This window comes from Acromyrmex echinatior, chromosome 16 (assembly GCF_024713525.1).
Source record: "Acromyrmex echinatior isolate Ae372 chromosome 16, ASM2471352v2, whole genome shotgun sequence".
Taxonomy (NCBI): Eukaryota; Metazoa; Arthropoda; class Insecta; order Hymenoptera; family Formicidae; genus Acromyrmex; species Acromyrmex echinatior.
Window position 1 is genome coordinate 226,850 of NC_141867.1, and position 23,207 is coordinate 250,056.

The 23,207-nt window shown below is 29.0% G+C and overlaps 2 protein-coding genes across 3 annotated transcripts; both read right to left on the minus strand.

The window, feature by feature from the left end:
- Positions 1-179: 179 nt before the first annotated feature.
- LOC105151972 (sodium/potassium-transporting ATPase subunit beta-1) lies at positions 180-11,893 on the minus strand. The gene is made up of 7 exons (XM_087414364.1): positions 11,398-11,893; positions 11,142-11,330; positions 10,619-10,738; positions 8,325-8,500; positions 4,534-4,629; positions 1,043-1,208; positions 180-338 (listed from the first exon to the last, which is right to left on the minus strand). Exons 1-7 carry the CDS (start codon positions 11,531-11,533, stop codon positions 238-240), a joined length of 984 nt encoding a protein of 327 aa, XP_087270490.1. The 5' UTR covers positions 11,534-11,893; the 3' UTR covers positions 180-237.
- A 124-nt stretch (positions 11,894-12,017) lies between these two features.
- On the minus strand, positions 12,018-12,912 carry Vti1b (Vesicle transport through interaction with t-SNAREs 1b). 2 transcript variants are annotated; one of them, XM_087414363.1, is made up of 2 exons: positions 12,694-12,912; positions 12,018-12,587 (listed from the first exon to the last, which is right to left on the minus strand). In XM_087414363.1, the coding sequence occupies exon 2, from the start codon at positions 12,504-12,506 to the stop codon at positions 12,162-12,164; it is 345 nt and encodes a 114-aa protein (XP_087270489.1). In that variant the 5' UTR covers positions 12,507-12,587; positions 12,694-12,912; the 3' UTR covers positions 12,018-12,161. The 2 variants fall into 2 exon arrangements, with proteins under 2 accessions (XP_087270489.1, XP_011064238.1); XM_011065936.2 differs by having other exon boundaries at positions 12,018-12,611.
- Positions 12,913-23,207: the final 10,295 nt, after the last annotated feature.

The following is a 23,207-nucleotide window of genomic DNA, read 5'->3' on the forward strand; positions in this document are numbered from 1 at the left end:
TTCCTATATTATTAATGAAATATAATAAATAATAAAGCAATTATTATTAACAACAACAAGATTTTTTTATAAATTAGAATAAATGTTTAATGCGAAATTATAAGAATTGTGGATGAATAAAAGTTACTTTTCACATTCTGCACAAAGTATATTAACAATAATCCAACTTTTTATTATATTTGCATAATTGTTAATAAATATTTAAGGTACATAAAGATATTTGTTGATCATCGCCTTTTATAGTTCGCCCAGAATTAGTTGAAAATCCAATGCATTCTGTGCATCTTTGTTAATATTGAGTGCCCATAAACTACATTCCACCGTCACTAATCTAAACACTAAAAACGTTGTATTAATATAAAATACAATATTTGTTATCCATATTATTTAAAAAATTAGTAATCAATAATTTCAATTTATTATATAAATATGACTATTTACAAAATTTATTAAATCTTTTATGAGTAATACAAAACAATATTTTGTTATAACTATGAAAAGCAAAAAGGACAAATACATACACTAAATAAAGAGTCTGCTAGTATTATTAAATATTATGCAAGTAAATCTCAGCACTGGCATAGATAATTCCGCCTCCAGTGTTCTAAGCTCAATGTACGTTATCAAACACCCAGGACTCCTATTCTTGAAAAGAAACGTATATAATAACTAGTTAATATATAGTATATGTAATGTGTATTATAGTATTTCCCTAGTTGGTCGTATACGTTTCTTTTCAAGAATAGGGGTTCTGTACATGAACAAAATTTTATACTAAATTTTTTTTATATAATTACAAGAATATATCAATAACATTTTTTAAATACTAAGATCCAGTTGCACTAACGTTACTTTGACTTTAAACGAAACTTAAAACTCTTTCTCTCATTTTAAAGCCGAAAAAGAGACAGAGAGTCTTGATTCTCGCTTAAAATCAAAGTAACTTTGACGCAATCGGGCCTAAGATTCTAAATAATTATTTTCTATTTCTGAAACATTTGAACGTATAATTTTTATAATCATATATATCTTGGTGGCTCACGTGTGACATTTTTAAAACGCAGCGCGACTATCGGTGTCAAATAATCTGGGTGACCAATAAACGGAAAATATTGCACAGAAAATCCAGGACTTGGTAAATACTCAATTTCTCCGATATGCTCTTTATCAACGTTATTCACTCCATCACACCATAACCAGATTTGAAACTATTTAATTATAGAATAAATTGCATGAATACACATACACATGCATTCAGATAACAACGTATCTTGTTGCTGGCATATTGCTTGCAAGCATACAAATGCTATCAAAATTGCAACACCTGTTGCGGAATTTTCTAAACGTTTTATCGACAATTGTCGCTATCGTTAATATCGCTAGCGACAGCCAATGAAAGCCGTGCTTTCTTCTAGGATTGTTCTATCATTGGCTGTCGCTATATTTAACGATAGCGACAATCATCGATAAGACGTTTAAGCCTGATTGCACCAACATTACTTTGATTTTAAGCGAGGCTTAAAACTTTTTCTGTCTGTTTTTTTTTTGCTTTAAAACAAGACAGATTGAGTTTTAAGTCTTAAAGTCAAAGTAACATTGGTGCAACCGGGCCTTAGAGAATCTCACTACTAAGTTCGCAAATTGTTAGCAAATTGTTATCAAATTGTTACCTTCATGATATGACAACTTTAGATAGCAACTTGCCAACTTTAAAATCGTCAAAAGCATGTTACGCCATCATGTTACTATATAATAACACAGGCACACAAAAAAGAATTTTTTGATCCGGAGAGTATGATATCCTTATTATATTTTTACGGTTTAAAATTAAATCTGATGTTGAAATTGTTCTATCACGTAACTTTTTCTATCGTAACTTTTTCATCGATAGAAAATGGCTCGCTTTTCCAAAATTTTTAATTATCTACCAGTTTGCATATTAACTTTAAAAGCTTGCATACCCAGCTAACGCTATTATAACTATTAAAACTATTATAACTATTAAAACTATATCATAAAAAGTTCGATTTTTTGTATTCCCAATGTATCGAATATTCCGGAACAGTAAAGGAACCGTTACAGAATGTATATCGATGAAACGTTCAGAATATTGTATAAACACTGCTGTTTACTGCGAGAAAAGGAATCGACTTTCTGGCAATGGAAGAGATACCAAAGATTTCGAGAAAAAAGATGAGCTGTAGAAAGTTTCTTTTGTGCAAAGAGAAGTCGCTCCTTATATTCTAATTTCGGCATTCGCTTTAACTTCATTACGAAAAACCACGAAAAAAAAACTGTGAGCGAGACAGTCTTTAGAACAAACTCTCATAACTAACCTTTTGCAACTCCTTTTCGATCAAAAGAAATTCTCTTCAGTCCAGAGCAACTTCTCTCCGCCCGAAAGAAACTTTCTACAGCCACTCATCTTTTTGCTCGAAATCTTTGGTCTCTTCCAGAAAGTCAATTCCTTTTCTCGGAATAGCAGTGTTTCTCCTTTCTTTCCTCAAAGCGAACAACTAAAAACCCAAATCAAGAGTGTGATGTATTTCTTTTCTTAATTAACAAATTAATTCTATTAGTCCAAATATTTAGTCCAGGTTCCAAACGTAATCGATATTTCCTAAAAAGTAATTCTTCTTACTTCGTAAAACTATCTCTCACAAAAGATCGCCAGTCTGTCCAAATGAACAATTTACCTTTATGAAGGTGGTCCTTCATTTTCAAAATTATGAAAAAATAAGAGTTCTGGTTGCCCTCCTCCTCCCCTGAAGAATTCTAGAGTTCTCTATTAATTTTAGAAGGAGTTCCGTCGATTAAAGCGGTGAAAACACCATTTGAAGTTTGGGGGGGGGGGGGCAAGTTTATGACTTCGAAACCTTGAAGGACTATAACTTTTTTACTGTTCATTGTAACACTATGTTCATATAAGACAATCGATAGAATTCTTTGGAGGGCAACTAGAACTCCCGAGAAAATACCGAATTTCCACACAAATTTTTTTTTAGATTTCGGCTATTCTGTTGAATTCTGATAGCCCTCTAAACAATTCTAAAGATTATCTTTAATAATCGATGCGCTGAAACTAATATCTAAAAAGTTCTATTACTTTGAAGTTTCTACTTTTAAATTTTCCTAAGTCCACGCAGGTCGACATTTTTTTTCGAAAATCCGGCATTTTATTGAGAGTTTTAAATACTTTTTAGGGGATATTATCAAAACTCATAACAGAATAGAATAAAAAAAAAATTTCCTAAACTTTTCGGGAGACAACTAAAACTTCGCTTATTTTTTCAAAATTTTGCAAATGAGGAGCTACACAAGGTAAACAATTTTGTTCTTATGTTTTTTAGATTTATGAATACATAATCAACTACATTGTTTACTCTTTTAACCCAGATAATCAAGCATGATTTAGCAAACTGATGCATTGCATGAATTGTCTTATATTTGGCATACATTTACTGACATAAAAATAGTACACATTACGAATGCAGCAATATGATTACATATATATGCAATCAGTTAATGAAATTTCAAAGACAAATGGTCAGCAATAGCGGTACATCAGCATTATGCTGACAGCAACATAAGCATTGCTGATAGCAAGGAACAATTAATCATTCCATCTTAAGCATTATAACGAAAATATGACGGCAACAAAACATATGTAAACGATATTCAATGGTTGTCACGTCTTCAAGTTATCAAATTGTTTAATTGATGCCATCATAGTTCGTTGCTAACAAAATGTTATCACGAAAATCTGCGAAAATCATCCGTGGGGATTATGCATCTTCGCCGACAAAGGGCGATGGTGGAGATGCATTAACTCATAAATAAGAATCACCTGGGAAAGAATATAAGGAGCATTTCGCATGTGAGTTCTCAAAGTTGGGCTTTAATACGAATTAGTATATATACTATAATAGATATAGAAATATGTTACAAAAGGATCGACACTTCGTTAATTAATCGATGTTGATGAAGAAATTAGAAATTTTTCCATTTCTTTTCCACAATAATTCCGTACCATGATAAACCCATCCACTAAACAGCGTACGAAATGAACGAAATGAATTAAAATAAAGTTACTCTAATTGGCTATAAATATCTCCATCACAGCTCTTTTCCGTTACTGTTCCGTTCTATTCACATTAGACAATGGACTGACGATTACGATTAACTGTTGCCCAATCTTATTCTAATTAAAATGAAGCGAGTCTATCGTCTGAAATAGAACAGAGCAAATCGTCATTACGTCAATCGTCAATCCATAATCTGACATTGGCTTTCTGATATTTTTTTCTCCACGTATCCTTATTTAAGCGTTAAATTAACATCACAGAACCATCTGAAGACAGTACTTTACTTAAAATTGTCTTAAAATAAGAATGGATTACCAGCCTATGAGCTTGTACCTATACATTCCTTTAATTGGAACTGAGCACGAATTTGTTCGTATAAATAGAGTGCTACTGAATAAACAAATTCGATTACACTAATTATTAAATACATGATAAATTTGAATCAAACCTTGTTTGAAAATTGCACAGCTTCCTGCAAAGCAGGTGGCATATTCTCTGGTAAGAGAGATGATTTATTGTAAGGAATTGGTACCCAATTAAACCTCTGCAATATAATTATAATTTTTAAAAATATTTTTATCATAATTCATGATAAAAAATTTTAATAAAAAATTTAATGATCCCATACAGCACCGATTATTGTGGAAAGTTTTCAGAAATGTTTCAACCTTTCACATCTCATGCGTAACAATTCTGAAAGGATTCTGCAATATGTCATATGAAATGTTTTAACAGAAATGTTTTTAAAATCTATCATAAGCAATAAATTAAAAAACATATTTAAACAGAAAATCATGATGTTAAAATTGCTTCAAAATGTTTACTAAAAGTAAACATTTTTTTTTATCAATCATGATTCAGTTTAATGTCATTTTATGACATGTTCTACTTTAATTGAAAAACTTTTGTACGAGGATTGCTCGATAAGTCTCGGTAAATCTTTATAAAATGGTGTAACAATCCATTTGATGACACCAGAAAATTGTCACTCTTTAATCCTTTCGGACCAAATATCAGCTAGAATTGATATGTTGTTCACATTCGTTTAAAACGTAATCATTTAAAGCGAAAAATTTAGCAGTTGCTGCGAAAAAAAATTAATTCCGTGCAAAATTACAGAATTTGACTTCGAATTGATTCCTCATCCACTTAATTTTGCATAGAATTTGTTTCCTTTTTTATTTTATAAAAAACGGCAACTGCTTAATTTCTCGCTCGCTTTAAACAACTACCAAACGTGAACAACGCATCAATTCTGGTTGAAATTTGACCTGGAAGAGTTTGAAGAATGATATTTTCCAGGTGTCACGTTAAAAAAATTTGTTTATAAAGATTTATCAAATTTATCGAATGATCTACGTATATGAATAATGATATTGTGTAGAAATTGCAAGTGTGATTTTTTAATAGTGAATTATGTATATGCTTAATACATATAATATGATTAATTAATCAAAATAATTGATGGTACAATTACTATTTTTGAGAAACATCTTAAGTTTATTATCAATAAGTTTTGTAATCTGTAAACAGATCACAAATGCGTATGACTAATGGCCAAAATTCTTAATAAATTTTAAGTACGTACTTCAGAAATCATATTTAAATATATATTTAATTGATACTTAAACAATATTTAAATTTATTATGTCCACAATCAAGTATATATTTAGACATCATTTTTGTAGTACTAGAAATAGCCGAAACTTTTTTGGCAATATTTCAAAAAGTTCTGAACCAGACATGCGTTTTAGAAGAATCACTCGCATAACATGTATTTAATTATTTTATTATTTTAATTGTATACTGTACTGAAGAGGACCCGAAAACAGAGATCAAAACACATTTACCGTTCAATTTTTTAAGAAAATAATAAATTGTTATATATTAATAACCTGTGTTGGCTCGAAAAAAGTCATTCACCATATTATACTGATTTATTTCAAAAAGATTATAGATTCTTTCTATAATATTTCATCAATCTTTCAATAAGATGTCATATGCAAGAATCGCGAACATTTTGCTATTTTAAAGCTGTCTCAGAAATGTATTGATATATTTCGCAATTTTTATGAAATGTTTCACTTTTCAGTTGAAATATTTCTGAGATATTTCTGAAAACTTTTGGTGCTGTATGGTGTACGGAATACTTTAATGAAATTTCAATTGTCATTTTTCAAAAATTCATTTTATGTTTTATATTATTTTGATTAATTTACTAAAATGTTAACAAATGCGTTCTTCCCTTCTTTGCTTTTAAAGTGAAACAATTTCAACAATTGTCCTATTCTAATTGTCCTATTCAATTAGTTTCGTAGAAAGAACACGTGGCAAGGAAGGGGCTCCGGCCCCCTGCATCCCCACATCAATTTAATCCTAACCTAACGCAACCATTATCTGATTGTAGAGTGGATCTCGGTTCATATGGAAAAAATAGAAAGTCACACGCCCCTAAATAGGAGGGGGAGATGGGATGGACCTCGCTTCGTGTGGAAAGTCCTACGCTCCGAGATAGGGAAAGGTAGGGTGAACCTGCTATCAAATATACACTTTCCATGCAAAGCGAAATTCAATTCATATTTTCTCCTTGTCTAAAGCGTCAAAAACAAAATCTATAAATGTACTATTTCACAAGAATTTTCGGTTCTTGTCAATTCTAATTCTTTATTAGTTCGTAATTTTTTAATGAATAACGACCGCCAACTAAAATCTGTTGTATGTTATTCAGAGTTATGATTTTGACAACACACATATGTCAAGATAAAATTAAAATTAATAAAAAATTAAAAATAGCTACGTCAGTACGAAATTTAGTCAAATAATAACTGTCACGCATATTGAAACAAAGAAAGACTATACATATTAGTCAATTTGAAAAACAATAAACAATATTACATTATAACTTATTGAGAATCTGTAGATAAGCGTGGTTTAATTGCTTCTATATCAGTTTAAGTCTACAGTCCATTAGGTTGACAATTTATAAAAAATGAATTTTTAAAAATGATGAATTTCATATTTTTATTAACAAAATGATTTTTTACATTATATAATAATTAATAATTGTTAGTTAATTATTTAGTTATTGATATCATCTTGAGATTGTTAATTGTTAGTCATTAACTTATCATCTTGAATAATTCCAAAGTACTAAAAAAATATCAGTAAATCTTTAGTTTGATTTAATAATAAGAAATTGTATCTATAATTGTCATAAATTTCATATAAACTGTTGTAGCTTCATAATGTTAAATGTAAGAAATCGTTTTATTAATAAAAACAAAAAAATTCTCATTTTTTAAACTCATTTTGTCTCCCAAATATATTGTTAACACTTTCTTTAGTTCATGGATCACAATTTTTTCAATTCGAATAATCAAAAAACGCAATAACTATTTATTTTTATTTTTTAATATTTAGCAATTCACCTAATTGTTTAAATACGCTTTAAAAATCAATGCTGATAATGTTGAAAGTTGAAAACAAAATAATTCATACATTTAACTAGCCATTGTTCCTGTACTAGTTCTCATTGTCTCGATCGAATTAAAATTTAGCAGGGATTATTTTTTGTAAATTGAAACTATTCTAAGCAATCCTGTGGAAAGAACTCGGAAACAAAATTTCAACCAAATGAGAATGAGAACTACTCTAATATACATACGTGTATATAGTGCCATTTGTCTTTAAAGAGCATAAGTATTTAATATTTATTTAAAATTCGTTATACAATATTTTTAATAAAATTTTCTTCCTTTTTTATTAAAAAAACAGTAGTAGTAATTTTTGTTAAAATTTCATTTTTTAATTAAAATAACATTAAAATATTATATCATCTGTTAAATACAGAAAATAACTAATTCAGAGAATAATTAAAATTTCATTAAATTTATTGAAACATTAAGCTAATTTCATCAAAATTTTGTTAAAATTTTTCCATCAAGATTAAATTAACAAAAATGTAAATTTTAATCAAGAAAATATCTTTTCTATAAAATAGACAAAAATGAGAGAGAGAAAAATTCTTAATAAAATAAAGAGTATAAAAATGTCATTAGCAATGAGAGTTTAGCGCAGTATGGCTCTATTTTGAGCCATCTTTATTGATATTGTATAAAATACATGTAATATAATATCGTAATCTCTGTTTTCCAGGCAAACATTAAAAAGAACTTTATTGCTGAACATTCTCATTATTAATTATATTATTCTTATATTTTTTAAAAACAGAATTATTACCTTATTGAACTTAATGAGAACACACGGTTGTAATGGATCAGTATATCCATACGGAGGTTGCCCACAAACACCAAGACTTTCAATATCGAAAAAACAAGGTTTTGTATTAGATGTGATTAATGCACCATCACTACATTCCGTAACTGTTTTATAGTTCTCTTTACTTTTATTATATTCTAAAATGAAAACGTTAGTTACCATTTTTTTCCTTATTTTTATTGAAATAGACAACATTTTGCTGTAAAAATTTCTCCAATCAATTTCCATTTAATTGATTGAATAAAAAAAAATTCCATCAAAAAAAATTTGTCTTTTACATCTAAAATACACTTAAAGAATTTACAACAGAAATTAAATAAATTCATATTTTAAAAATCTGAATTGAAGCCAAATTGTTCTCAGTAAATATTCAAAAAAGGGGAATCATTTCCAATGAACTTCACCTTAATATATGGGCTGCATTCGGGGAGACGCTATTAGTGCTATGTGTTATTCTATCTTTATCGTCTAGGTATGAAAAAGATAGTATTACATAGCGCTCCTCGAATGCATCCATGTTGTTTCATTCCAGCTGCCATTTTGAGTTGAGCCGATTTATTTTAAATTTTTAAAAACGCCATACGGCATCGAGCCGTAGACATTTCAAAGAACATTTTAAAGAATTTTATGTCAAAAATTGAAATATAATAATTTAAATCAGGGCCTCTTTCATCAATTTCTGGTTAAATTAATCGATGATCAACTCGAAGTGTCAATAGCAGTTTAAAACATCGCCTTTTTCTTCCTCTTCTGTGTTTAGTTCTCATGTTGGCGTGATGATTGTGTGTGTCTTCCAACAAGTGACATAGTATGATAGTGATCATGTCATCTTTGTTTAACATTGGCAAACAACAAGGATGTAATGATCCATTGTATCATTTGCTCGTTAGAAAGCACACTGTGTTAAGTTATTACCACCGATTAGCATTAATTAGGATTGATGAAAGAGGCCCTCAGTATTATGATTTCTTCCAAACGTTCCAATCTGTAATACGAGGTCTGTTCTTTATTTCTGCACTACCTGAACTGATGCACATGATGCAATAAATTGAAATGAAACAAATATACATATGTTTCACTTCAACTTATTGCACCGTATGTATCAATTGAACCAATTCAGACAGTGCAGGAATAAAGAATAGACCTATGGTTCTCTTCAGTAACACATATTTATTTAAAATGTCGGATACATCAATAATTGTCAAATAAATTTTATGTACATTGTTGTCAGCCATCTTGAGAAATATTGTCCATTAATACATTTACATAGGATCTGTAAATATTATACATTCCTCAAACAAATTAATATGTTACTTATAATGTTTGTCTTGACAATTGCCCGCATTCATAGTCAGGCCTTATATTTAAGGCTTCCTTAAATTTATCTTTAGATGTTCTACGAATTATTTCATTGATTACTGAGCATCTAAAGATAAATTTAAGGAAGCCTTAAATATAAGGTCTGACTATAAATACGGGCATTAGTATATCAGTTTGCTTGAGGAATATAGTATCTATATAGTATCTATATATCACATCATATTAAATGTGCTCAATGGACAATTGATATATTCCTCAAGATAACTGATAATAACATAACTGATAATAACATAACTGTTCAAATTTATTTGACATCTAATTATTGATATATCTGACATTTGAAATAAATCACTGAAGAGAACTATATTAAAGATTAAAAACATTTAAAAAAAATCATAATACTGATTTTATTTCTTACTAGAAAAAACATTCAGACTTGACTTGATTAGCTTTCTGTATTGTAATATTTTGTATAAAATTATTATATCTTTGTGCATTATTGAAATAAAAATAATACATTATTGTTTCACTTCTGTGTCACAAATTATAATTTCATGACCCAAGAATTTTTTTTTCAATTAAAAAATAAGACTTCTGTAATCCTGTATTATGAGTAAAATTGGATTTAAGATTCTCAAACTTGTTTTGGACTGAATAGCAATTATGTCATTCCAATCCTGTATCATGAATGAAAATGAATTGCGCAACTTATTTTTGTTCACGAAACTTTTTTTCGATTGAAAAAAAATAGAAATTTCATAGTTTCAATCCCTTGTCAAGGGAAAAGGATACGAAAAAATCGAGAATTTGGATTCGGCAATAACTCCGCGAAATTATATCTATCTATTTCAATCTCTTTCCGGATACTGGATTATTAATTAAAGATTTTAATTATTAATGCTCGCATTATTTGTTTTCAACTGATGTATCCATACCTTGTAAAAAGTCACTTAAGGCTTGCACATATCTTTTTGGTCGAGCGTTCTTATTAACATTATCTATCCAAATAATAGGAGATTTTGTGGGTAACAAAATATTCGGTTTGAAGGCAATTCCTGTTTAAACAAAATATTATAATCTCAAGGATATCCTCCTAGTAATCGAAAATGAATTAAAATGGATTGAAATTTTTATGTGTATTTTAAGTTCATTGAAATATATCAATTAGATAGAAAAACTGCATTTCCTATTTATTAGAATTTTAAATTAAGCAATATTCACAATGCACAGAAAAAGCTGATATTATTTTTAGATTGGAAGGTATAGAAATGTGCTTCATGCAATTCCTATAAATGAATAAAAATACATTCAGATTGAAAAAAGTTTATTTTAATATTTACAAATGCATATTTCTGAAAATCTAAATCAATTTCAATCCATTTTGGTTTAATGGGCTATTAGAATCAACTAAAATAAATAGCATATTGTGTGTTTTATTAATTTTTAAGAAAATTTTACCTGGATTATCAAAATGTAATTGACGAAAAAACGGAAAATTGCTATCAAAATAAGATTTAGGCATCAAACCGCTATAAAGAAAAAACGGTTTTTCTAATTTCGAAGCATAGTTGATACTGATCCACATTTGCAATGCAAACAAGGAACCCAATACGGTAAAGAAACACAAGTAAAAGAATCCCAACAAGGCTATTCAAGTAAACAATCATATAATTTCACAATTAGCAATTGAAAAAATGTATTCCTTAATAATTACCCCATTCTTTTCCAGTTCTACCAAGCAACTGTTTTCTATCTGGACTCCAAACAAATCGCAAAAAATTGTGAAATGCTCCTAAGTCAGGCTCGGGTATTCTATTTTGATAATATTCATCGTCGTGCAAAATAACCATTTCAAGAATTTCTTATTGTTCATTTATGACAGATTAATAAAAAAATAATTGAATGTATTATGAAACGTACATGAAGTGAGCAATAAACAATTTTAATATTGTTCTCATAGTAGAATCAGATTTTGATTTCACCATGATTGCTCTACTCACTATCGATTGATAGAATTAAGTAAAATTTTATGTAGATTCACAATAGATCTGTTTTTTATTCCTGCACTTGCTGAGCTAATGCACAAGATATAATATGTTAAAATGGAACGAATATATATTTGTTTCACTTTGACTTATTATACAGTACGCACTAATTCAGAGAGTGCAGGAATAAAATACACCCCCCCCCCCCACACACACACACACACACACACACACACACACACACACACACACACACAGAGAGAGACCTAATCACAATGTATCTTGAACTAGTTCAATAATATAAGAAAGAAATAAAAAAATAATAAAAATCTTAATAAAAAAAATTCAGTTTTTCAGAAAAACTTATTTGAAAGTTTACATATTTATTTCATTAAATTTTACAAAAATTACCTAACCATAACTACCAACTGTTAATATATATTATGTACAATATTATTTCCTCTTGGTTTTATCAAGCTTAATAATAGACAACTCATTTATGAAAAAATCTTAAGTATACAATTATACCAAGAATAACTAATTCTAGTAAAATAATCAAGATTAGCACAATTTTGTTTGTCAAAACTTTGAGTCGCATAACATTCAGAATTTTTCTCGTTTTATTCAATTCCTCATCTGTCTGTGACAACCTCCTTTTTGCGCGCAAGAGACGATCTCTTTGTTCACCTAATTCAGAGATCACTTCTGTACCAATTTGCTCATTCTCTGCTGCGACAACTTGCGATCTTGCGACCGATTGTGCCGAACGTTCTAATACTGCATTTCCATCCAGCAAAATACGTCGATGTTCAACATCCCAATCCACTCCAAAATTCATCTTGTTTATTATATCATTCAATTCAGCATACGAAGAATAAAGAGTGAATATGATCAAACGTTTTTATATTTTACATTCTCCCTTGTAACATTCAAAATATCAAAGCTACAATGACAAATACAACAGTAAATATAATAAAAAAAAAAAAACATTTCCATCTTATAAATGTTAGATATAAAAAAATTACCTGTTCTTAAGAAATGATGATTCTTATTTCATTTGAATAAATTATTTATGTTTTTGTTATCATTTATTTATTGTATTCCCTATACCTATTACATAATTATTTGCCACTATTGTCTATTCGCATCATTCGCATAACAGTAACAAGAAAACGACAATCACGGACATCACGGACATCACGGACATCACGGTCACCAACATAAAATCTCAGGATATATCTAGAAATTCTCTCCTCTAGGATGCGTTCGGATTTCTCACTCAGTGACTAAAGTTACTAGGATTTATAAAATACTATAAACTCCGCCTCCATTTTGACGTGAACGCGGTTATTTCAAATTTATGCATTTGTATATATGTACTTTATTTGAGAAAATAAAGCCATCAAGTATATAAATAAATGTTTTTGATTGTAATTAGTTTACTTATAAAGAAAAAAATATAGGTATAAATTCTTAATTTATGTATTATTCAGTTTAAAACTGATTTATTTGTTATAGAAGTTTAATGCATATAAAAGTACTCGCTGTTTTGCAGCCAATCAACACGTTTGAAAAATTCGTCGTACAACAAAAAACAATCGCATATAATATTGACCGGGTGTCAATTGATATGAAACGCGGAAATGCGGAAACGCGAAAGGCAAAATTAATTAAACTTTACTAGATTTTTGCATTTCCGTGTTCTATTCCGTCTATTTTGATCTCCTAATATTACATGGAGTACAATTTGAGCGAAAAAGCGGAACGAGGAATAGAACTTATTAATTTTTAATGATATTTATTGATTAAAATGCTTGTATTCAATATATACTGAAAAGATAAGCATATTAAAAGTTGCAATAAATTAAGTGAATACAATTTTTTTAAATGAGTATAAAAGTGTATTTGTCACTATATTGTTCCGCTTTCCCATGGAAATTGTGCATATAAATAAATGTTTTACTTATGCTCTTGCACAATGCAAACAAAATTCAAATAAATTATTAGTAGCTGTGAGATATCTGATCAAAAAATAAGCGAACTATATATTTTGAATTACTCGACAACGGAACGTCCTAGCGATGTGCGATTTGCAGCACTACAATTATTATAATCTTCCGAGTAATTGGCTTTTTAAAAATTGTTTACATCTTATTTAATTAAAATAAATAAATTTAAGAGTTATTGCTATTTGAGTACGTGTTTTAGTGCTCGTAGCGATTTTCGAAATGAATTTTTGCAATTTTTGCTTCAGGATCAAACAATCAACTGTCAGTACTACAACATTTTGAAAAGATTGTGCGAAAAAATTCACAAAAAGAGACCACAGTTGTGGCGAGACAACTCATAGTTCCTTCACCATAACAGCTGTTATTATAGCACGAGTAATTCTGCAGATTTTCGAGTTTCGATTTCTATTTTATTAAAAAATATAGGAAATGCTTATATAAAAAGAAAGCTTGGACTTTCTGTAAATCAGCTCACAGGACTGTACTGTAAAAATACAGACAAATTTAGAGCATCAAGATCTATTAGATCTAAAACTTTAAAAGTTAAAAAGCACAGAATGCAGTTGTGAATTAATTATAAAAAACAGGTTATGCACCTTTAGACTACGGATTGACTAGAGACCTCTAAACAGAGTCTGGCTACCATTGAAGTGGCCGTCATTTTTCGAAATTATGCGAAGGGGGGAAAATCGTGTTATCTCACTTCATCTCACGCTCACAATGGCGCTGTAAGTTACAACTCTATAGAGATGATCTATAAACTTCACAGTTTTTGACGAACATTCTGGCACCAGAGTATCAATCATGAAACTTTTCCTAGGATGAACAGTGAAAAATTTCTTCATTAACTTCAATGGTTAAAATTTTCATTTTTCATTATCCATTCTAGGGATAAAGTTTCATGATTGATACCCAAAGAGAAACTTGAGAGAGGACATGATGCCGGTATTACACAAGCAATTGGAAATTGCGTCTGCGTTCGCGTTTTAACCAATCGAAAAGGACTTGCTGGTCGGCAGTTTTGATTGGTCAAAGGACACAAACGCGAACACAGACGCAATCGTTAGTGTGATATGGGCATGAGGATCTTTTTTCTGTAATTGCAAACACTGCTCCCGCGCGCTACTGCCCTCTGAAGAAGTTGATTTAGCGAATTTTGCCTTACAATACACGTCTGCATAAAAAAGAAATTACGAAGTTATGTTTTTTATGCAAATTTTCAGCCCGTTTTTACCAAACGTAATTATTCGAGGAATAACTCTCTATGATGAAAATAATTTCGACTTTCCATCGGTACAAATCACGCAATCACCGATATCCATCTGACGCGAGGGACAGCGAGAGGCCCTTGCATATAATAAATTGATTACTAAAATATATTTGCAATTCTGTAATATTAAAAATGTAACTGTCAAAAAGTAGGCAAAAAGTTAATATTTAACTTTAGAAGTAATATTTAACTTTAATATTACTTCAGTTAAAATTCCAATCTTTATGACTTATTTAAAGGAGTTACAATTTTTTAGGGTTTCGCGACCACTCAAAGATCATTTTATTTCTGTGTTTTCTTAACCCCTCAAGTAACTTTATCCTTAGGATGGATAGTGAAAAGTGAAAATTTTAATCATTGAAGTTAATGGAGAAATTTTTCACTTTTCATCCTAGGAAAAGTTTCATGATTGATACCCTGGTGCCAGAATGTTCATCAAAACTGTGAAATTTATAGAGAGTCTCTATAGACCTGCAGTTCCAACTCAATTTGTGCTGGTAAGGGTCTAATTGATTGTTTTTAAAACTCAAAAGAAAATGTACATTCGTCTACTCTTAGTTATTCACTGCCTTAATTAGTACAGTTGAGTATAATTGTAATAATGAGAAATTCAGCAATCTATTCATACATCATCACCTGCCAACGTGTTATTGCATCATTTTTGAAAAGTGAGACCGGCTTTGAACGCGCAACTGAATTTATGTTTCTATTTTAGACTTTTGTAATCTTCATTGTTTTGTTATTTATTACATAGTCGCGGATACTCAATGGTTCAGTTCCAATCTGTCTGGTTGTGGAGCCAATAAAAGAAGAAGAAGAAGAAGACTAGTCAGCGATTCGGTAGTGCAACGCTTGACGCGCTAATTCATGTACAAGAGTAATGCTCAATGAAAGGGTAAGAAGAGCTAAAGGAATATCAAAACATAATCAACTATATAACAATAAGATCGGGTTGAGAAACGTCGTTGTCTAGTTCCAAATCCTTTCAAATCTTAAACGAGGTTAAGTTTCTCAGTTTGTTAAATTTGTAAGTAGAAGTTAATGAATATGCGAAAAAAACAAAATCGAAACTTTTTGTAAAAAGTTAGAAAAAGAAAACATTGGAAGGATTTAGTGTTAAGTATCATTATATAACGTAATAGAAAAATAAATTATTATTATTACATGATTATTTCATTATTATTGATATTACGTTTTATTATTATTATTATTATTATCATTATCATTATCATTATCATCATCACCATCATCATCATCACTATTAATTATATGATCACGTAATTGTTCACGTACTTAACGAACAGAATGTATATGTGATTAAAGAATTTGTTATAAAAACAAGCTGACATTTCTGTCAGGAAGAGGATAATAGAAAACCTACGATAAAGAGATGTATTCTTATGACGAATACAATCATACATTTTTGAATATCCTATAGTTCCATTACACATATATATTAGGTATAAATGAGTTGTAATATATATTGGCTGTTATTCTCAATAATATTAATTATGCGCTCTATTAATAAATTCATCTATTGAAAATCGAAAACAAATATATTGTCGTTAAGAAAAACTTTATGTCAATTAATTATGCATATCCTTTTTGTATTAATTTGCTGCGTAATAAAAAACAGAGAATACAAGAATTATGAGAAACCCAACGTTTTCATACAGTCTAATATCATGAGATATATATTTTATTTATTGTCCAAATATTCATTTCCAAACATTTAAATATTTCTTATTTTATCTTTTATCATTAATTGTAGTATATTCTTGTTACTTATATGAAACAATGGGAGTCTTCTTGCTCTATTATTCGCTTTATCTAATAGAGGAGAGGATTCGTCATCATTCTGATAAGAATAAGTTTAGTGATTTCGCAAGACTGGAGCGTCAAAATAATTCTCAAAAACAAATAAAATGGAGAATCCCTTGTTAAGATCATAATTATCAGAAATAACTAATTGAATAGCTAAATTACTAAATTACTAAAATAACTAAATTACTAATTGACAGCACGAAGTGATGATTTTACACTCGTGCTTATACAGTGTTCCACATTTTAATAGCGTACTTCAAAACTTAAATAGAATCTAGATAATTCATTTCTTTCACTGTCTTGTTTATAAGACAGCATCTTAATTTTTTTTCTCCATATGAATACTCTATATGGAGCAGCTTCAATTTTTTGAATACATATTGAGAAAAAAAATTAGAAAGATATTATATACTGTAAAAAATAAAATGTTAATTTTAACTTAAACATGTATAATGAATTTTCTGAGACATGCAAAAATGTTAAAATTAACATTTTTGTGTTAATTTTAATATTTCTATATAGCTTAGAAAGTCTACTAGACGTTTTTAAGTTAAAATTAATATTTTATTTTTTACAGAGTACGTATAGAGAAAAAAATTAAAAATATGCTGTCCTATAAATAGAAATGAAAAGAAATGAGTTAATACAAAAATATTGAGTCTTTGAATATCAAGATTGATTAATAGGATTGAATAATAGTGCAAAATTTTGCACAACAAATATAACTTATATTATAAATTGGTATCTATCAATCAATCTATTGCTCTATTATTTTAATTAATCAAAATATAAAGTGTATTAGGACACAGTTACACAATGTATTACAGTTGATTCAATACATTGTGCTTAAGCAATGCAAGAGATAACGTAAGATCCAATACACACAAATAATAGACTTCTTTTCTTCTCTTGTGCAATCAACTTATTATAAATGTTCTATATTCTCTATACACACATGTTATTATAAATTTTTATCAAAACAAATATCCTGATATTACTTTACCAACAGCATTATTTTAAAAATAATATATTAAAGAAAAGATATTTCACATTAATATCACATTAATATATTGACATAACTGATTTTATTTTTTAAATTAATAATCCATAAAAAATTATTCTATTCTAATAAAATATTTATTGGATCTTACATGTTCTCTTTTTCTCGTGTTATATTAAATAATATAAATTCTCAAATTATAATAAATCTGAATGATTGCTATGTTTAAAGAATTAATATGAGAAACAATTGAACAGTGATTATGGCAAATAGAATATATCACTGCTAATTACTAGATATACATATAAATATTATTAGATATATAAATATTATTAATCATGCCATGTATATAAATATTAGCAATTATTTAGATATTACCAATTACTGTATGCATATAATATAGTAACATTTTAATTAACTTAAACATATCTATAACAGTTACTCTTTGGAAAATATATAAGATCGCATTATACATACATATGATCGTACTTTGCAATTCGCTCATAAAGATAATAAATTATTGCTTATACGGTTTTACATATTTATTTATTACTTGTTAAACATGTCTCTATTGTAACTTGATTATTTTTAAATTATTATATGTATTATATTGACGATGTTTTTTGTAACTAATAGTTTGTTACACGATAAGATTTGTTGCTCTAAAATATGTTAATAAATGATTAAGTAAGATAATAATGAATTGGTTATAATACAATATATGTTTACAAGATTTTATGACATTTATTGAGTTGATTATGATATTACTTGTGAGTTTTATTTAAATGTGCGAGAGTGCATAAAACACAAAAAAAAACAAGTGATGATTATAAATATTTTCATATTACATAGTGACACTAATCTGCAGTATAGTCTATTCATTCCAAAGCAATGGTGAGGTATAATTATTTTTCTACGATATTCTCAATATAAACATTTGATCTTTAGATAAATTATAATTATAGAAATATAAGTAGACATTCAAATATTAATGACCTCACTAGAATAAATAGTATAAAATCTATTACAATAATATATTTACTATTTTAAAAAATTTTAATCTTCAATTTATTAATGATGATAATCAACACAAAAAGATTGTCACATGTATCTGATATAATTTTTTTTTCACAAATTCATTACTTTAAAATTAAAATAATTTACGACTCACAAGTCTGATGCGCAGCACAGCGGAGTTGAAATATTAATCTGTAAAATATAAATATATCCAAATATTAAAAAGCAATCTCTTAAAATATATCACAAAAAATAGATACTATACATGTTAAATTTTTATTTACTCCTTTCAAATAAAAAGAATTATATTAATTTCAAAAAGTTATTTAGATATTAATTTTTACAAAATTGGATAAGTAAATCTAATTGCTCAATTTACTTGTTTATTTAAATAACACTGTTTATATATGTTATTTAAATAATTGCAAATCCTGTCTTTCACAATTTCAAATATTTAAATATTGAATACATTAAATATTATTTAAAAATATTAAAATATATGATAACAAATATTTTAGTATCTCAAAATAAAATAAAATAAAAAATAATACATAAATTATAACTAGATCTCATGCTATTATAATTTCGTTGAGCTCACAATTTCTAACGCTATAGACACGTGAGAATTAAGATACCTTACGTACCGCACGTTGCGATTTATTTCTCCGAAAATAAGGATCAGTATTGCGTTCTTACGATATTCGAATCCGAGCTCAGCGAAATTACAACGATTTACCCTCAATTACAAGACACTCACCCACGGTTGCTCCGCCGTTGCCTGATACCATCCCGGTCCTCCTCCTCCTCTCTCTTTCTCACTTTCTTTCTCGTCGTTGCTCCAAATTCTTAGTATTAACTGCGCACACACACTATACACATCGACACACGCGACGCAATTTTGTTTCGCCGAGCAGGGATAGCCGATCGTTCACATATCGCTATCGCATGATACTCATAACGACGTACACGATACTCCCGTTAATTGCGTAGAACTGCTAATCGCAAAAAGCACCTCGTTAAATCATAATGAAGAAGTAACAGGCGGAAATCTCGCTCGAGAGAGCTTGCGAACCACCCGCGACGCGCCCGTAACGACACTAGTTCGCAATAGTGCAACGGACAAATTTGAAATGGCGGAGATTCGTTGATTGCGCAGTCAACTTCACGCGACAAGCGTGGCTACCGTCCGCGTCGCGGCGATGCTACACCTGTTGCTACCCCGCACTTTGAATAATCATCGAGGAAATTCACGACGATTATATCGTCTCTCGTGTCGCGAGATTAGTGAACACGTAGATTCAAACTCGAAGGAAAATTGAAGGATGTTAAAATGTCATCAAAATACTAATCACTTCGCGAAGTACGACGTTCAGGAGATCAATTATGTATCTTGAAATGAGATATAGGCTGCTTTTATTTAAGAACACACAAGTATCATTTTATCTTCGTTATTCATTGAATATATAGGGCGATGTTTAGTACCGATTGTACCTCCTAAAAGGAAAGCAGCCAAAAATTGCTCACAAAAGTGCAAATTCACATAAATATTTAGAAGTTCATTGGTCAATAAATTTACCCATTTCTGTAATTTTTATCTCATTTCAAGATACACAATCGATCTAGGCGATATAACAACCCGCGTCTCGTCATTGCTTGCATAAAATATTTATACCTGAGTTTCGATCGAGGAAATCTCGCGTTGTACGCGTCTTGCGAAATCATCGATATTAGAATCATGTCATGCGATTGACGAGCACTGGAAAACAACGGCGATTATAATGATATTACGAATGGAAAAGCACGCCGGCACCGTCCGATGCGCAGTCGATCCGCTCCGCGTCTGCGACGACATTTTACTAATGACTTTGATACGTGACGTCACCTCGGTCACCTTCGTGTCGCTCACCCCCACCGGAAAGTCAGTTCAATTGTTTATTCGACCGCAAATTCGGACTGTTCAAAAATATACAATTCAGATTTAACGTCGTATTCGATGATTTTTGCGAAAATTATTAATTGAGGTATTGATTCGTAGCAATTTTCCAGTTTTCGTTACATGTTGAATCGAACAATCTGATGATTCACGTATTACTTCATGTTAATGAGCGAGTCATGTTCACATAGATTTGAAAAAGCAACGTCCGAATCATGATATAAGAGAGAGAATTAAAAAGATTAGAGAGATTATTATGAAACTGTTTAGAATGTAAATGTCGATCAGAATTATTCCATTTTCCCTTAAAAAACAATAGAAATCTAAGATGTAATCGAATAATTCCGATCGGAATCCATTCCGAATAATTTAATAATATATATCCTTCAAATATTTAAATAGTAAAGATATTAAATATTATAAGAAATTTATACCAAAAGAAATTTAGAAATATTAAAATTTTCAAAAATATTAAAATATATTCTAACACCAAGGATATTATGAAATTATTCGGAATGGAATTATTTAATTATTCTCTAAATTTCTATTGTGTGTGTATGATCTAGAAAAAAAGCAATAATACAAGCCACGCAATCACGTTCATCTGACGCGAGGGACAGCGATGAGGCCTTTTCAGATAATGAATTGATCATTAAAATATATTTGCAATTCTGTAATGTTCAAAATGTAAATATCAAAAAGCGTGCAAGAAGTTAATATTTAATCATTGCCTCAGTCAAAGTTCCAATCTTTATGACTTATTTAATAAATTTGTATACTAATAAATACGAAGAAAGTTAACGATTATTCTAAACATCAAATTTTTAATTAAAAATTACTTAAAATTATTAATGATTCTTTGATATTCAAAATAAAATGCAAATCAAAAAAAGTTTCAAAATTAATCATTTATACTTATCAAACTTATTACGCCAACAAATAATTTTTGTTATTATATATTTCATCAATTTCGTATAATTTACATCAATTACGCAACAATTTGGTTTACTACGACAAGATAAATGCTATCTGTATTGAATAGATATTTAATACGGATATATATATTCCAGTAAATTTATTAGTAATCATTGTGTAAGTTAAAAATGTGATAGCATTTATCTGGACATAGTTTACATAAATTTTATATCACGTACTTAATACTATTGTATATATACATTTATTTACAATAAAATTAATTATAATATTAAACGCGTTACATAATTTGTACGCGTAGAATTTTACAAAAAAGTTTAATTTCAAGGAAGCTGAAAATTTAATAAAATTTGAAATTAATTTATTTTCATATTTGATAATTGGAACGGGATGCTGATATAATTAAATAAAATTTAAAATTAATTTAAAATTTTATTTAATTTTTTAATCCTCTTTTCCAATTATGCATGTACATATGATGTCTGATATGTATCCCTACCTATATGTCACACAGTAGTTAGATATATCACTAGTTAGATATATTATGTAATATCTTTTAGTTTTATAATACCTATTTTTTTTATTTTTAAAATTAAATTTAATTACCCGATTACGGAATTTATTTACGTGTTAATTTATTTATAATAATTTCATTTTTTAATTTAAAATTATTATATTTATCGTACATATCCATACTTATTGTCCCTACTTATTCATTCTTGTCCTACCTACCCGTATTTTCATTTATTCGTGTCTACTCGGATATCCTATCTCCACCCGTGTATTCCTACCTACATTATTTCATTAATGTGTAACAATACCGCTAATATAATACGTATGATAATGGGTATGTTCAGCAAAGAAAGCAGCGTTACAAATGTTGTAAAATTTTTCGATACGATTGGTTCTTGCTTTTGGTTCCTTATGGATTTAAAAGTATCCGATAAATTAATCATATTACAGAATTTGACAACAGTTGCAAAGTTGCTATCTCTGCTGAACGCAGCAGCTAATGCCTACATATAACCGTGTCCTATCGCGTTTTAATAAATTCAACGGAATAACCTAATCGCGATCATATTAAATATATTAGCAATAAACAATAATAATTAAAAGAGATTTTCAATCTCTAAAATACAAAAGAATTAACAAATAACAGGGCTAATGAATGGCGCGGATATAATCAAGCGCAAATTTTTTAGATTCAAAAATCTATAACGAAACTTGCGCTTAATTATCGGCAATGGCTCTTATTAGCCCTGTTGTTTGTTGGTCATTTTTGTATTTTAAATAAACAATAATTTTAAAAAATATAAGAACTCGCAATTTGCGAGCAAGTTACCCTCCCGAATTTAGTTTATCTTTACATAACACCTTTTAAAAGCAAATTGGTGTACACATCAACCTACTGATCCTCTTCTTTCTTCTGGCCAGATTGAACTCACCTTTCATTGCTGGCCGATATTCTGGCTTTATATGCCAGAAATATACAGTAAGGAAAAATATTCCTTTATGTTGCCGATTGACATCGCTGGCAATAAGCGTAAGATTTT